General features: G+C 43.7%; 1 protein-coding gene across 6 annotated transcripts in view; it reads left to right on the top strand.

Moving 5' to 3' along the window:
* Brd4 (bromodomain containing 4) overlaps window positions 1-16,284 on the top strand; it is a 77,399-nt gene that overhangs the window by 37,408 nt on the left and 23,707 nt on the right. For 3 of the 6 annotated variants that reach the window (XM_028783586.1, XM_028783590.1, XM_028783588.1), the window contains exons 2-7: window positions 5,830-6,148; window positions 9,944-10,081; window positions 11,393-11,531; window positions 13,794-14,086; window positions 14,441-14,803; window positions 15,570-15,698. In XM_028783586.1, coding sequence (XP_028639419.1) covers window positions 5,864-6,148; window positions 9,944-10,081; window positions 11,393-11,531; window positions 13,794-14,086; window positions 14,441-14,803; window positions 15,570-15,698 — 1,347 coding nt within the window. In that variant the 5' untranslated portion in view covers window positions 5,830-5,863. The remainder of the gene's footprint in view (window positions 1-5,829; window positions 6,149-9,943; window positions 10,082-11,392; window positions 11,532-13,793; window positions 14,087-14,440; window positions 14,804-15,569; window positions 15,699-16,284) is intronic. The other 3 variants (XM_028783587.1, XM_028783589.1, XM_028783591.1) reach the window with 1 other exon arrangement.

Genomic DNA, 16,284 nt, shown 5'->3' with positions numbered 1-16,284 from the left:
GTTATTTTTTTTTAAATAGTCTGTGTTGTATAGAGAAGTCTACTTGATGAGGAGTGAGGACTGCACTCATCTGTAGGGTTAAAAATGTTTAGAATGTAGTTAGGGATTAGGCTGTTTTAGTCAGCTTCTCCCAAATCTATGACTTCACCTAGCTCTGGGTAGTTGACTAGTTTTCTAATACCAAGCATAAGTTTCCTCCTGTTGAACATGTCTTGAGCACAATTACAGAGCTATTGATTACTACCAAGATATGTGTACTTGCCTGCCAGTCATTGATGTGTTTCATAGACTCCTAGCTGGATAGGACTGTTGATTGCTTCCCTCCTTTGGAAGCTTGCATGGTGCCTTCTGGTACTGTGAAAAGCTAGTTCTCAGTAAGGAGGCATTCAAGTCAGTTCCAGTTCAGAGGCCTCTGGACCCTGTATCTGAAGTGCTTGATGTCTTCCAAAATAGGGACTTACCATCCACCTCTAGAGCAAACCAAGGCATAGCAATAACATGCATGCATGTTTGGGAGTCTCCTGAACTACTCAAAAGTTGCATGATGTTGGAGTTTTTTTTAGATAGTCTTTGTTTCTAGGAGGGATGAGAAAATTTCATTTAAACTGTGTATGTATATTAATAGGTTTTTTAAAAACTGAGTAAGTTAGTAGTGTGATTCCTTATGACTTTTTCAGACATTCTTACTGTTGTCATACTCTCCTGTATTTTTCTCCACCCTCACTCCCTAAATTACCCTAATTACCAACACACACAACCCAGATCAGATCACTTACACCTTGTTACGCACCACTCTGTTTCCTCAAATCGTTACCCTGGTAATGGTCCCTTTTTTCCCTGTTTTTTGCAGTTACTCCAGTATATGTTCTCACATCTGAAGATTTGGAGTTAGGAGCCTCCAGTGAGACAGAAGATAAGACACTTGTCTTTCTGGATCTGGGTTATCCCACTCAGCATGATCTTTGTAGTTCCATTCATTTACCTATACATTCTTTGTTTCATTTTTCTGAATTTATTTTTTTCAATTACCAGTGTCCCTTACCTCTTTCTTTTTGTTCCTGGGTAGACTGTGTCACTGCTTCAACTGCTTTTTTCAGATCCTTGTACTTGTAGAGAGGTGTTATTCTATGTCATTTTTTTTTCTCTCTCTCTGTCTTCCATTTCTTAAGGATATATGTAAATTTGAATATATTTTTTCTTATGGGCCTGGAGCTAGCCACATTGGCCAAAAGGAAACAAGTGTAAGCTATGTTTGTTCCTGTCTCTTCTTACATAACAAGCTTCAACTGGGAATTGTGCTTCAGATTTTGCCTATAATGATTGATGTCCAAGTCTCCTTTCAAACAGATGGCCAGTTACCACAAAGTGCCTCAGTTCTGATTTATTGGGAATGAAAATATTTGGAGATAGCACTACTAGAATCTGGCTGGAGCCCTAGCTCATGAGCCATGTGATACTTGGATACATCTATACTGAAGGCAGGCCTGTTGAGGGATGAAGTGTTATTGTGCTGTCAGCCAAGGCAGAAGGAGCTCATGGTTATTGCTCCTGTGCTTGATGAGGCTACTCTGGATCAGAGCACACCAAGTATGTACTACACCACATGACCTCTAGTTAACTTTTGTGTTGTCATGGATATCATGGTGAAGATGATGATGCCACTGTCTGACCTATGAGGTTGCTGTGAGGATTAATTAAGCTAATAATAGGTCAAGTCTATAATGCAGAGCAACCCTAGAAGTGAAGAGTTTTTCTAGGCTCTAGGGCCAGTTACTTTAACTAGCTAACCAACACTCATAGCTGTTCCTTACCTCTCTGACATTTTGCTGCCTATGTGTTGTAATACCAAGAAAGATGTAAGTCTGAAGAGACAGGGCAGAATTGAGAAGTCACTGGGCTTCAGGGGACTAATGGAACCTGATCTGGAACAAAATGTGGTTGCTCTCAACCTACTAAATAAACTTCTTGGCAGTGGTCATAATGGGCAATTATCCATTGGGATATACACATCAGCTCACAATTGTAAGAGGTAAGGTAGTATCAAAGATGTCCTTGAGGAGATAGCATACTTAATCAATAGTTGGTGAACTTTGGGAAATATATATGTATATATGTATGAACATGTACAAGTACATTTAATATATATATATATATTCCCACTAATTCAGAGGTTAAAGCACTTGCTACTCAAGAATGAGGACTAGAGTTCAGATCCTCAGAAACTGACTGCCCCTGTGGCACAGTGGCCACAGGGGCAAGTTGGCTAGCAAGACTTGCTTACTGATTAGTGAACTCTAGGCTTGATTGATTTTTTTGGGGGGGGGGTCTCAGAGAATTAATGTGGAAGCATAATTGATGGTAATTTCAAGTTAGCCAAGGATCTCTACGTGCAGGCACAGTGTATATATACACTTGCCTACACACATTGAAATTCTTTTCACATGGTCACAGGCCAAAGGAAGCACTCACTAGTTTTGTAGAACTGCTAATGCCCCAAGAGCTGTGTTGCTGTTGGAAAAATCATTTTTTTGAAAGGAGAACATACTTTATCTGTATGTCATTATAGTTACTTCTTAATGACCATCTGTCTCAAAAACTATACAGTAAGTATAACCTCTCAGACTGAGAACAATTGTGGGCACCATCTACTTCCCCCCTTTATATTGACTTTGTGATAACTTTTTATTACAGTAACAATGAGGTGTTAAGCTTTAGAAATTACAGCACCTTTGAAAGAAATATACTACAGCCTAACAAAAGACCAATTGCTTTGTGTTAGTGCTTACAGTGACCTTCTCACTTACATGATGTCCTTGAGACACCTTGGTATTAGTACCACACTGTCCACCCACCCTTGCTTCATCTTTCATCTTATTTCTCTAAACTCAAAACAGGTTATTACAGGATTTCTTCTGGAACAGATTCAGAATCAGGATATTCCCTTGGGTCATGAGCATTTAAGGTTGAAAACAATATGTGGAATTAGAGAATTCTGTCCCTTGACTATCTTCTAATTCTTATCTTAGTAAGTGGGGCCTTCTGCCCCTTGCTGACAGGTCAGAAATGAAAGTGAAAAGGGGGGCAACTTTTTTTTGACCCCCTAAGTTGGCTTAAACAGTTGCCTTAACTGTCAGATTCTTAGCTACTGTTCTGTTTTTTTCCTCATAAAAGCACTGTCTGTCTTGCCTAGATCAGTGCCTCTGTTGTCACTGTACTGATGAGACCTGTCTCTACTTCCCTCACCACAGGGAGCATATGTAGTATACCTTGTCATCATCAGTACAGTATCTTTTCTCCTTGCCCATGGCTAGAGCAGCAGCCCAGACTTTTTTATGGTATTGATTAAAGGGTTATTTAATCAACTCAGAATGTCTTGTCAATTACTAAATGCCACAGACTGCCATATAGCTCCAGTGAGACATACTGGCTAAGTAAATGGCTGAGTCTGACAGTTACCACATTGTCCATATAAATGCTGCTGTTTCAGAGTTGTGAGACTGAGCCAGAAGCCCTACAGTAACAGTCCTCTGTGTCAAAGAATGCTGAGGAGTCCCTGTCCCAACTTGGCCCCTAACACTGAGCATCTCCCTCACAATTTCCATCCCAGACCCCCCATAATATCAGGAGGGGGTCAGGGAGCCCTCCCGATCTTGTTTTTTTTTTAAGATTTATTTATTTCATTTACATGAGTACACTGTAGCTGTCTTCAGACACACCAGAAGAGGACATCGGATCCCATTGCAGATGGTTGTGAACCACCATGTGGTTGCTGGGAATTGAACTCAGGACTTCTGGAAGAGCAAGCAGCCAGTGCTCTTAACCACTGAGCCATCTCTCCAGCCCAGAGCCCTCCCTATCTTGAATACCATCAGTACAAGTTAACTGTACCCCCCCCCCCAAAAAAAAAAAGAGGGAAAACAACAAGAATGAAGACTTGCTTCAAGAGTCACTCTGTGTGCGTGCTTTTAGCAGAGATAGCAAGAAAAAGTTCTGAAGGTAACAAGGATGGCAGTAGTCATATTGTGGAGCATAGATAGTGAGGCCTAGTAAGGAGAACATTAAAGGGAGAACTCACCAAGGGACTAAATATAAGTCACCCTCACTAGGCCTCATTTCCTTGCCCCAGGGGCAGGTATTGTTCGTTTTTCCTATTTTATTTATTGATTGATTGATTGATTGATTGATTCATTGCTGTTTTTGTTTTGTTTCTGTTTGAGGGTGGGAGGTCACTGCAGTGAAGGTGGATTTTTAATTCCCAGAGCATTTCATTTCCCATGGTTGTATAGTAACAGCATTGTGGTGGGTGAGAATGTGAGCCCTGGGCTGTTAGCCTGTCTCTTTGCTCCACAGCCTGCCTGCCCCTTACTTGCCCACTTGGCACATGTTCAGCATATAGCATCAAAAGGAGCAGGAGGGCATGTGTGTGTGTGTGTGTTCATATATTCTTTGAGACAATTGTGTGTTCCATTGAACTCATGATCTTGCCCCAGCCTCCCAAGTTTTGGGATTACAAGCATGTCCTAAGCTTTCTAGGAGAAATCTGATTGTGGCAACCAAACTGGAGGTCTGTCCTTTTTAGCTTTATTGGAGTGTGTCTGTCTTCCTCCTCTCCCCCCCGCCCCCGCCCCCAGTTTAAAGGAAAGAATCTAGCATAATCCATAATCCACAATACTAGCTAGACTAACGCAGTATTTTACCCTCCAACAAAGTTGTTCTGAACTCATAGCTTAGTTGTCTCTTCACTTTCTAGGTTGCTTTTCACAGGCTGCCTGGCTGGTCTTTTATCATTACCACCATCAGACTTACGTGAGGTAGATGCACATTTAATTCCAGCTCTTGGTACCCCTTCACCATCTCTAGTGCTATGTCAAAGAGAGACCAGGTCAAGGTTTTATATCCATGAAGCCCTTCTTTATCCTACTTACTCTTTTTGAGCTGGGGATCAGAGCAGGAGAGGTTGCTACTCCTTCACCCGTGGTTTATTTATAAACCTTAGTTTTTTCACTGGGATGGTTGACTAGACAAGTATGAATTTTTTTAATGAGCCCAGTACCTTTTCATGAAATTTCTTTTTTCTCAGTTAAACATGTATTATCTGAGTATTACCCAGAAAAATGTTTAGTAAATGTGAAGCTGTCCAAAGCCAAGTGTATAAGCCTCATCTTACTGCTCTTTTCTTGTGTACCCCTGGTCTAAATAGAAGTACTGATTTGATTTTGTGCTTTATAATTCACAGATATAAACAAGGGCTTACGTTATCTTATCCCATCACACAGCCAGCATCCCCTGAAGGTCTGTAGGGCAAAGGGCCATGCAAGTTTATGAAACATAGCTTTATCATACCTTCTCTCTGTAGTTCCCGGTGGATTCTCTTGCTCCTGATAAGTTCTACTTAGTGCTCTGCCCTGGTTGTTGATAGTAATACCTATTTTCTGTGCTAGATGGTCCCCCCCCTTTTTTTGGGGGGGGTACTGGGATTGTATATACTAGGCATGCACTCTACCACTGAGGTATATCCACCCAGTCCCCTTATTTTATTTTGAGATACAGATCTGACTGAGTTGTTCATATAGGTCTTAAACTTGACAAAACCACCTTTCTCAGCCTCCAGAGTAACTGGGATTACCGGCCATCATCACCAAGACCAGATGGCTGGTCTTAGTCGAGATAATTACTAGGGCTCTTTTAGTTGGAGGGTGGAATAGCTCTCCCAGCCACTCTGACCAGGTAATACCACTGAAGCCAAATATTTGGAGTCTGCAGCCAGGGTTTCTAGTTTGACTTATGTGCTATCTGGTCTTTGATGGGGCTTGTTTTCTTTTTGTGTAGAGTGCCTCGTGAAGAATGTGATGGGACCACTAGCATGTCTACGGAGAGCGGCCCTGGGACAAGATTGAGAAATCTGCCAGTAATGGGGGATGGACTAGAAACTTCCCAAATGTCTACAACGCAGGCCCAGGCCCAACCCCAGCCAGCAAATGCAGCCAGCACCAATCCTCCACCCCCAGAGACCTCCAACCCTAACAAGCCCAAGAGGCAGACCAACCAACTGCAATATCTGCTCAGAGTGGTGCTCAAGACACTATGGAAACACCAGTTTGCGTGGCCTTTCCAGCAGCCTGTGGATGCCGTCAAGCTGAACCTCCCTGTGAGTAGCTGTCTGGACAGCTATGGCTTCCACCACTCCCAGTCTCTCCTGGTGAAGGCAGATTCCGCAGAAGGGTAGAGTTGGTTTTGAAGTCATTGAACTCTGGATTTGAAGTCATTGAACTTTTTGTTGTTCTTGTTGTTGTTGTTTTTTTTTGTTGTTGTTGTTTTTGTTTTTGCTTTTTCGAGACAGGGTTTCTCTGTGTAGTCCCAGCTGTCCTGGAACTCACTCTGTAGACCAGGCTGGCCTCGAACTCAGAAATCCACCTGCCTCTGCCTCCCAAGTGCTGGGATTAAAGCGTGCGCCACCACCGCCCGGCTGTCATTGAACTCTGAACACCAGTGTCTACAGTGGCCTTTCAGTATATTGTTGTTGTAGACTTGAAAATCAAACAGGAAAGAAAAAGGAAGCTAACTGGGCTAGACATTAACTGATTTCTTAGTTAATTGGGACACAAGTTGTATGGAGAAAGTTTAAAACAGGGTGAGCTGATGTCAGAAGCCCAACTAGTACTTCAAGCATTTTCCTTAGCTGTGATTGGTCAGCCTGTGCAGAGATTACTGCAATAGCAATCACTTGAAGCATCACCAAAGCACTCCTCAGCTGGAAAGATAGTATAGTAGACTATCTCCTAGGGAGTGAATGCACACAGGCTCTGGGGTTTGAAGGGGACTGCTGCTGTCCCCTGGGGATCTCCCCTCCAATATACTTGGTCTTGTCTTTCGGGGCGGGGGGGTGTCCCATCTGTACATATCCCTAGCAGACAGCTCTACAATCTGAACTACTTCACTGAGCCTCAGTGAATGGTTAAGACAAGTGCTTTCATAGTTCCCTTCAGAAGCCAAGGTTTTCTAAGTTACTCTCTGGTATGTATTAGGTTCCATGCCCCCTGGCAATTGTGCTATGTGATGGTAGCTGTTATCCAGGTTTGGTCTATGAGGGTTAGAACTCCTTCATGTGGAGTTGGTGGCCTAGCTTCTTTCTAATGATAGGTGTTCAAATTCTTCAAAATGTGATAACCTACTCTGACCTGTCTAGAAAATCACAGTTTTGATAACTGTGTTGTCCACTAAATATATGTCTTTTGGACTTAGGAGAAGAGACAAGAAACCTGGGTCATGAACTTGCTAGAAAGAGATGTGTCTGAGAAGGTAGTGCCTACCATTGACTAAGATAAGCACTATAAGCAGCTGGCAGTAGGGTCCTGCAGGTCACTCGGGAGCCTGCTTGAGATTAATTGCAATAGTCTATAGCAGGGATATTGAACATCTACAGGTGAAAAGGTGACTGTTCTTTTGCTGTGAAGAGACACCAAGGCCAAGGCAGCTTAAAGTATTTCATTGGGGGACTTTCTTACAGATTCAGAATATTGGGTTAGTCCATGCACATCATAGTTGGGAGTATGTTGGCAAGCAGGTATAGTGTTGGAACAGTAGCTAAGAGCTTACAACCTGATCAGCAGAGAGAAAGAGACTCCCCAAGCCTGGTGTATACTTTTGAAATCTCAAAGCCCTCCCCTAGTAGCACCTTTTTTAACAAGGCCACACTTTCTAATCCTTCCTAAACAGTGTATCAATGAGGGACCAAACATTTCAGTATATGGGCCTATGGTAGCTGTTCTCATTAGACCACCACAGCAACACTCTTAGGTCAAATAGGATATAAGGAGCTGGGAGTAGAAGGCAGGTTTCCAAACTTTATGAGAATAGGGGCAAGGAGAGCTCTTATTGAAGAGGCCAAATAATCACCAGCAAACAGTAGTGCCCAGATTGCTATATCAGAGAATATGACATCAAAACGATGAGAGTTCCACACTATGATCCTGTTGGCTGTGAGAAGACCAATAGCCTTAGAAAGATGTGACATAGAAGTCAAAACCAGATTGTGGTAGTGTGAATGAAATAATGAGGATATGAAACTGCTATTTGAAGAATCTTGGATTTGAAGGAAACGTATGTCCAGGCTAGAATAGAAAATAAGTTTTCTTAGATCAGTTTTTTTAATAGATTTAATAGGGGCAGAGGCACAGAGTCAAGAAGGAGCAAAGTCCAACCAAAGCAGATTCCCAGGGGACTCAGGTGAGGTCACAGGAACAAGCTGGGATTCCTAAGGGACTCAAGTGAGGTTATGGGAATATCCTGGCCAGTAAGTAAGTATATGGTAGGTGATGCCTATCTGTTGAAAATCTGTCGAGTGCAAAGCTGGAACTCCTTAAGGTGAACCTGAATTTCCCTCTTTTGGATGATGTGGATCCTACCTCTCTTCTTTTGTTACCAGATTTAGTAGCCTTCTTAAAAACGAAGGGACAGGGTCCTAGGCTGGCCTTGAACTTGTTACATAGTCAGGTCTGGTCCTTTTACTCTATACCCTCCTTAACTTTTGAATTGCAGGTGTATACCTCTACTGATGTCTTCAAAGGAAAGTTACTGGACAAGAGGGATCTCAAGGTTCTTAATCTGAATAGACCTGGGGCCTAATCAGCTGGTGCCATAATAGCTCATACTTTTCAGAAACTATTAGAAAGCCACCTTTCAGGTCCCCCTTTTGTATTTTCTGGGGACCTTATATCTTCACATGCAGTTGGACCTTTGGCCTACCTCATGCCTTAAGCCCATTGCCTTAGCTCTTATTTTCTTTCCCCCAACATTCTTTTATCCCACTGCTCTTCAGCTTGCCCTTTAATGTTGTCCTTCTGTCTTTGAGCCACTTGAAACACTAGCCAGTGCAGGTCTAAACACTGTTCTTACAGTTTTTGTCCACAGAATAAAAATATTTAGATTTCCATAGGTGTTAGTTTATTGTTTTTGGTTCTTTAAGGAAGGAAGGGGAGCACATGAAATAAGTTAGAAAGTCTGATTTTCAGTTGCCTTTTGGCCTGGGTGTACAGATGTAGCCTTTACCAGAGCAAGATGCTTGAATGTACCTCCTCTTGCATAGACAATAAGTAGCCTTTTCTTTTTGGGTGTCAGCACATCTCAAAACTTCATTACCTACTTTAATTTTGGAATAGTATTGCTCTCCTGGTCCCTCTATCCCCAAGAGCTGCTTTTTAAATGTTGTGTGCCTTCCCTGATACTTACAAGGAAGGGATGTTTTAACACCCCCAAAGAGATGGGGAGCTTATAAGGCTCCATCCCTACTTGAGGAGATAGTAATAATTGGCTGCTGAGAGGAAGGAGAATCAGCTTTCTTTGGAGAGATGTCTATTGGGAGGTTGCTGATGCCCCTAACAGTCCTATCCTTGCACACACAGACATCACTGATTTGACTTAGTGGGATGTTTAAAAAGGGAAACAAGGAGGCCTAGATGGGATTGGGAGATGAAGGCAGATACTGATCAAAATACACTGTGAATACACTAAATTATCTTTTTTGTTTGTTTGTTTTATGTAAGAAGAAAGTATTTTTTGTTTTTTTTCGAGACAGGGTTTCTCTGTGTAGCCCTGGCTGTCCTGGAACTCACTCTGTAGACCAGGCTGGCCTTGAACTCAGAAATCCGCCTGCCTCTGCCTCCCAAGTGCTGGGATTAAAGGCGTGTGCCACCACTGCCCGGCTAGAAGAAAGTATTTGTGGTTTTTTTTTTTCCCCCTGTGAAGACAACCTGTTAGCTTGTACATTCCGCTGTACAAATTGCCATCTAGTATTTAGGAATCTGTCCTTTACCCACTTCACATTCAGTTCTTCAGTGATACCATGGGAAAATCTTTGGCTGTAGAGTTACTAAGGCAGGGCTCACATACCCAAGCAGCCATGGCTGCCCCAGTAATACTGGCCTTTGATTTCTCTGCTCCTCAGGATTACTATAAGATCATTAAAACACCCATGGATATGGGAACAATAAAGAAGCGCTTGGAAAACAACTATTACTGGAATGCTCAGGAATGTATCCAGGACTTCAACACTATGTTTACAAATTGTTACATCTATAACAAGGTGAGATGTTGGGGGTAGAGGTCCATTTTCTCTGCTTGGGAAGAAGGGGAAGTAAAAATAGGCATGCTTGTCAGGAGTCTTAAGGGCGGGCAGGGTTGGTGGGGTAGCTGGGCTCTAAGTGTGACAGCAAGAGACTTCCAGAAAGAATTAGGATAACGGGACATGTAATTGTGCATAGGATTGGGTATTTCCTTTGTGGGGAGGAGGGCATTATCCTTGTTAGCCTGAAGCATCTGCCTCGAGTACCCTGGTGTTTTTATTTTAGTTCTTGAGCATGTCTAGTAGAAAATGTATGAGGACAGATGACACCAGATGGCCCATTGGGATGGTGTAAATTTTCAGGTAAAAGAGCCTGCACAACTTAGAGTTTTGTAGAGGTGTGCTCAGGCACAAACCTTGATGTGAGACAGTACAGTGGGGCTAGCTGCAGACCCCAGCTGTTCTGTGGGTCACAGTCTCCTGGAACTGTGGACATGGCCATAAGATCCAGTGTCCTCCTGGTCTTACATACAGACCCACGGGTCACTTCTAACCCCGTAGCCAAACCTTTCGGCTCGGCTGTGCCATGAAGCCAGATCATTTGTTTACAGTTCAGACCACAGATGTGATTAAAACCAACCCTTTCAAATAGAACGACTCTGGAGGGAGACACTATACAGAACTCAGCTTTTGACCTCTGCTCGTGTAGTGGGTAAAATTGCCCAGAAGAGATGGGTAGGTGAGTTTCTTGAAGTTTACTGTGTTTTGTAAAGCTTTAGTTCTCACCACTTAGGTGGAAATTAAAATGTACAGACTAGGCCCTCAGTTAGAGCTGAACGGGGACAGCATGTTCTGGACGTGGTGACAGAGTGGGGATCCATAAGGCAATGTGATGAGGGCTTTGTTCAAACCTCACTGAGCTGCCATTGGGGTACATTAGGGAGCACTGTTGGAATCCTAAAAAGTATTCATCACCTCCCCCCACCCCCAAAAAAATTGCTGTGTAATTTGAGTATTTCTAGTAAGTTTGAGTTGTATCTGAAGAAATCCCAAAGTAAAGGAGGGCCTCCCGTTAGGAAATTGACTGAGGTGGTAGGTACATAAGGCACAAGGATAGTTTCTTGGAGCTTAAAACTGAAGGGAGATTCAGGTGGATAGGTCTTGTTAGGAATACCAAGTAGCATAAACATTATGGCCCCTGGAGTCCATATCATGGAAGGAGCCTGGGTACAATGCTCCATGTGTTGGGGCATGGGGGTGGCCTTGGTGTCCCGTCCACAGAGATGGGAAGAAGGGGCCTTCCAGCTCTACCCCACTTATTTCCTCATCCAGCCTGGAGATGACATCGTCTTAATGGCAGAAGCTCTGGAGAAGCTCTTCTTGCAAAAAATCAATGAACTGCCTACAGAAGAAACTGAGATCATGATAGTCCAGGCAAAAGGAAGAGGACGAGGGAGGAAAGAAGCAGGTAGTTGTGTTTCTCCCTCATCTTTGCCTACTTACCAAGTTTAGTAGAGTGCTAGTGATTACAGGGAGGCAGGTGGTGACAGCAAATATTTCATTGCTGTTGTTTTAACAGGGTGGGGTTAGTTCCAGTATATCTATGCTCCCAGGAGGTCCCATGGGTCTGAAGTCTCCCCTTGGCAAAAGTCATTGGGCTCTGAGTGTATAAAAGAACTTAGGTATAAAAGAAAGCATGGCTTTTCCAAGCATTTGGTGTTTGAATTCTTCACCTTTAGTGCTGTAGATGCTTCTTGCTTTTCTCTCAATTTTATTATTTATTTTGTGGTGCTAAAGCTCAAATCCAGCACCACTCACATGGTTAGGGAAGTATTTCACCACTGAGTTTCATACCCCCAGCCCTGCTTTTCCATTTTAGAATAAAGAAATTATTCTGGGGGCTGGAGAGATGGCTCAGCGGTTAAGAGCACTGACTGCTCTTCCAGAGGTCCTGAGTTCAAATCCCAGCAACCACATGGTGGCTCACAACCATCCGTAATGAGATTGGATGCCCTCTTCTGGTGTGTCCGAAGACAGCGACAGTGTACTCATAAATAAAATAAATTTTAAAAAAAAAAGAAAAAGAAATTATTCTGACAGAAGCTGTTGTAACTAGTGTCCCAATCTTTAAGGTTTGTTACCTGAATTCCCTTAATGCACTGTGCCAGTCATGTTTGCCTCTGGTTCTCACTCATCTGAAGCCAATTACTTACTTCTTCCTGCCTGCCAGTTCCCAACTGCAATACTACTAACAAAAAGCAGCCATCTGGCAAAGTTGCTATTAACAGATACTATGTCCTGTACTTAACGGTTCTGAGCTGCAAAAGGGTGACATTTTTCAGGTGACTCCTGGTTGTTAGTTGTTTGCTTCTTTGAAGAGATGCTTTTAGCCTGGCCTCCCATCCCTCTAAAGTGGCAAAGAGACGGGGCACCACTGAATCCAAAGTAGCTCTTGGAATTACCAAAGAAAGCCAGTCATTCACATGTATGTTCCCACTCCTTTCTCCTTTCTCCTCCCTTCCACTCACCACTTCCCTCTTGGCCTCCACCCTGCTTCCTTCTTTCCTTCCTCCTCCTTCCCTCTGTTAACTCAGACTCAAAATCTTCGTGCCTCTTGAGTATTGTTATTACACATATTCACTAATACTCAAAACTTTTGGCAGGTACACATATTAAATCACATACCTTATCTGTAACATGCAGAGCCTACTCTTCACTTTCTGGGACTAACAGTTTTGATTATTTGACTATGGAACAGGCACGGGAATCTTCTCTATCAGTCCTGGAATATGCCAGGCTTGTTGATTAGAAAGAAAATTGGGAAACTCATTAGAACATCCCCCTTCCTCCTCATATGGTTCCTGGACAGTGCTCTACAGCCTACAGAAATAGAATACTTTTTCTCCCCTCCCCCTCTCCTCCCTTTTCCCCTCCCTTCCTCCCTCCCTCCCTGAGGTAGGGTTTTTATTGACGTAGCCCAGGCAGGCCCCAAAACCTTAATCCCTGTACCTTAGCCTCCTCACTACTGAGATTACAGGCTTTTAAAGACTTGTTTTATAGAGTGTTGGGTCTGTTTTCTTTCCATGTCATTCCGTCTGCATGCAAAGGATTTGGCAGTACAGGATACTCCCTGGTCCACCTGCTCACATATGAGCTGTAGTTAAAATCCTTTGTTTTTAATTCTGATTTGGTGTGCCATGTGACTATTTTGTGTTGGAAGTTACGGTACAGCTGCAGGGAAACAACCTGGGTAGTCAAAATTGTCCACTAGTCCCCAGTGGCTCTGAGAGTTGAGATCAACCTAGTTTTCAGACACCTTGCAAGGCTGACTGCTGCCAGATCCTGCCAAAAGTACTCTGAAGGGAATGAGGACAGCTGTTTGGATTCCCCAAGGAACATTTTTCTGAATTTTCCATGTGCAACTTTGGTGCTAACATAGTGTATACGTTTCCTACTGTTTTAGCCCTTGTTTCCCTTCTTGTGACAGCTTGTATCTGAGTGAGAAGTTGCCACCAGGACACCTCAGGAAATGTAGCATGAATGCTGCTTCCCTCTCAACCCTGGGGACACAGGGATACGTTTGGTGCATAGTGATATCTGGAGTGTTCCGGATGGTCGGGTGGTCTTATCACTAAACAAATGTACTACACAAATATGTATGGGTGTTTTGTCAGGGTCAGCCAGTGTGTGCTAGCATATCTTTTAAATTTCCTATCCTTTTTATGATTGTTAGGGACAGCAAAGCCTGGTGTATCCACGGTACCAAACACAACTCAAGCATCAACTTCTCCGCAAACCCAGACACCTCAGCAGAACCCTCCTCAACCTGTGCAGGCCACAACTCACCCCTTTCCTGCTGTCACCCCAGACCTCATTGCGCAGCCTCCTGTCATGACAATGGTGCCCCCCCAGCCACTTCAGACTCCTTCACCAGTACCCCCCCAGCCACCACCTCCACCTGTTCCAGTTCCACAGCCTGTGCAGAGTCACCCACCTATCATTGCGACCACCCCACAGCCTACGAAGGTGAGCATCCTGGGCACTGGTGGAGTGCTGCCAACAGAGACGGGCTTGTAGCCTTCTATTAGTTGTTTCTTCTATGGGCTGTGTGGTCAAGGCCCAGGTATTTAGCAGGAAACCTCTTCAGGAGGTTCTGTGGCCTCTAAGGCAGCAAATACTCTATTCAGTTTTGTGCTTTTTTTCCTGTTGCTGGCTGGTTCTATTCCAGCTGTGGAAAACAGTTGTATGTGACAGTGTCTCTTTTGGGCCTATCCTGAGTATTGGGGTCCTAGTGAGGGCTTGGTTTCAGTGGTGATCCTGAAGAGCAGCTGTACCAGCCAGAGCCTCTGATTAAGACTTTTGTGCCTGTGCTCATGGCAGACAAAGAAAGGGGTGAAGAGGAAAGCAGATACCACCACTCCCACCACCATCGACCCCATTCATGAGCCGTCCTCATTGGCCCCAGAGCCCAAGACCGCCAAGCTGGGTCCTCGGCGGGAGAGCAGCAGACCTGTGAAGCCCCCAAAGAAGGATGTACCAGACTCACAGCAGCACCCAGGGCCAGAGAAGAGCAGCAAGATCTCTGAGCAGCTAAAGTGCTGCAGTGGCATCCTCAAGGAAATGTTTGCCAAGAAACATGCTGCCTATGCCTGGCCTTTCTACAAGCCTGTGGATGTGGAGGCACTGGGTCTGCACGACTACTGTGACATCATTAAACATCCCATGGACATGAGCACAATCAAGGTTAGCTACCAGGACCCTGGGATGGTGGTCAGAGACAGGATTTCTCCTAGACTAATCCAATAAAGTTTTGGGTGCCCCCTGCTGGTTCATTGTTGAAATGAACCCTAACCTAGAGTACTTGGTTTCAGGTTTCTGCCTCTTTCCTTGGTGTAAGGAGATGCAGGGCTCTCTCAGTGCCCCTGTACTTCTTTGCACCTGGCAGATGGTCTAGGAGACTCTGGGTACTCTGTGTTGGGAAAGAAAGGCTTTGCTGTCTCATCTGTAGAAGGCACAGCACTATCTACCAACATCATCACCAAAGTATTTTATTTAAGGACTTTTATAATTTTTTCCTTCTGGAAGTAGAAAAATATTGCTCAAACAGGAGACAATGCTGTGTCCAACTTGTATTCTTTTCTGTACTTTCAGTATAAGCACATGCAGGATCAGAACTCTTGTTTTATTTTCTCATCAGTTCTGGTTTCTGGGATTCTGTGTGTTCAGTTTCCCTTTAGACATTGTACTGAGCTCAGTAGGTAAGCTTGGTATTAACATCGTTTCCTAGCCCTGAGACTGGGCAGCTGTGTCTCTGTACCTGTCTCATGCTGAGAACTGGAGTGATAGCCTATTGTTCCTCTTTGTCCCCATAATCCATACTCTATCCTGGATTCAGCTGAGAGCCACTAAGAAGCCACCTTGTTTCCACAAGTAGCCATGAATGTGTACACACGCACACCATTAAAACATGAACAGAAGTGTCTAATTAGGACCTATTTTGTATTTGCAGTCTAAACTAGAGTCTCGGGAATACAGAGATGCCCAGGAATTTGGTGCTGATGTCCGATTGATGTTCTCCAACTGCTACAAGTATAACCCCCCTGACCATGAAGTGGTAGCCATGGCTCGAAAACTCCAGGTAAGGCTACAAGGTTAGACCAGACCTTGTCTAGACCTTGGCAGGTAGTTATTCTGTCACTTCACTCATAATAATACAGTGGGGCTTGGAGGAAGTTTTGTTCTTGTTTGTTTGTTTTTGAGATAGGGTCTCTTATGTAGACCTGACTGTTCTGGAACTCTTAACATAGACCAGGCTAGCATCAAACTAGCAGAGATCCTCCTGCCTCGATCTTCTGAGCATATGTAACTCACCTAATGCATACATTTTAAGTTAGGGTCATTAACTTAAATGTGAGCGGCTGGTTCTGTTTGCTGTCTGTCTCCCCCCACTCCCCCGCAACCCAGGAGTGGCTTTTATTAAAAAGAAAAGTACATAGACCTATAAGGTGCAAGTGCTTTTAGCCATTTAGCCTTCTCTATAACGCCCAGACCTGGCTTTTAAAGAAAACATATAATCTTAATTCCCAGTCATTTTTTCTTTAGTTCATGGGATGCTACTTCTCTCAGGTCAGTCAGTGGTCTGCTGAGCAACCTGCTATTTATTATGAAGGACAGGTATGTTAGTTGTGGGTCTCAAGACTTCCTTGGGTCTGCTTATATAGCAG

Source organism: Grammomys surdaster, unplaced genomic scaffold (assembly GCF_004785775.1).
Source record: "Grammomys surdaster isolate TR1022 unplaced genomic scaffold, NIH_TR_1.0 1149, whole genome shotgun sequence".
Lineage (NCBI taxonomy): Eukaryota > Metazoa > Chordata > Mammalia > Rodentia > Muridae > Grammomys > Grammomys surdaster.
Note: the sequence above shows the minus strand (reverse complement) of the source record. Positions and strands in the feature narration are given on the sequence as shown.